Raw genomic sequence first — 497 nt, forward strand, 5'->3', positions numbered from 1 at the left:
GTGCTGCTGCTGCTGCTGTCTCTGCTCCTTTGAGGCCCCATGAGGGGACCGAAGACACCATATCGCGGCGGCTGCGGAAGGGGCGCTGCAGCAGCACAGGATCTGCTGCTGCAGCATCTGCTGCTGCTGCTGCTGCTGCTGCTGCTGCTTCTGCTTCGGCTTCTGCTGCTGCTGCATCAGCAAAAAGCTGCTGCTGCCCCACTGCAGCAGCAGCAGGAGAAAGCGAAATATTTTTGAGGCCGCAGGGACTGAGAGGAAGGCCGCATGGCGATGAGACATCTGCTGCTGCAGCAGCAAACTCCCCTTCTGCTGCTGCTGCTGCTGCTGCATCGGCTCTTGCTGCTGCTGCTGCTGCTGCTGCTGCTGCAGGTGAGGTGAGCTGCCCTGCTGCAGTGGAAGGAGAAGAATGATGGATAGGAGCATCGAACTGCTGCTGCTGCAGAGACTGGCTCGGGAAGGAGAAGAGGAGATCCCTAGACACCTGAGCTGCTGCACGC

At 60.4% G+C, this 497-nt stretch overlaps 1 protein-coding gene across 1 annotated transcript in view; it reads right to left on the minus strand.

Annotated features, from left to right (window-relative positions):
* EMH_0056760 (uncharacterized protein) overlaps nucleotides 1-497 on the minus strand; it is a gene marked incomplete at both ends in the record, with an annotated part of 1,882 nt that overhangs the window by 926 nt on the left and 459 nt on the right. The window contains one exon of the mRNA XM_013497392.1: nucleotides 1-481. Within this exon, the coding sequence (XP_013352846.1) occupies nucleotides 1-481 (481 nt within the window). The remainder of the gene's footprint in view (nucleotides 482-497) is intronic.

This window comes from Eimeria mitis, genomic scaffold (genome assembly GCF_000499745.2).
Source record: "Eimeria mitis Houghton genomic scaffold, Emh_scaff2644, whole genome shotgun sequence".
Classification (NCBI taxonomy): Eukaryota; Apicomplexa; class Conoidasida; order Eucoccidiorida; family Eimeriidae; genus Eimeria; species Eimeria mitis.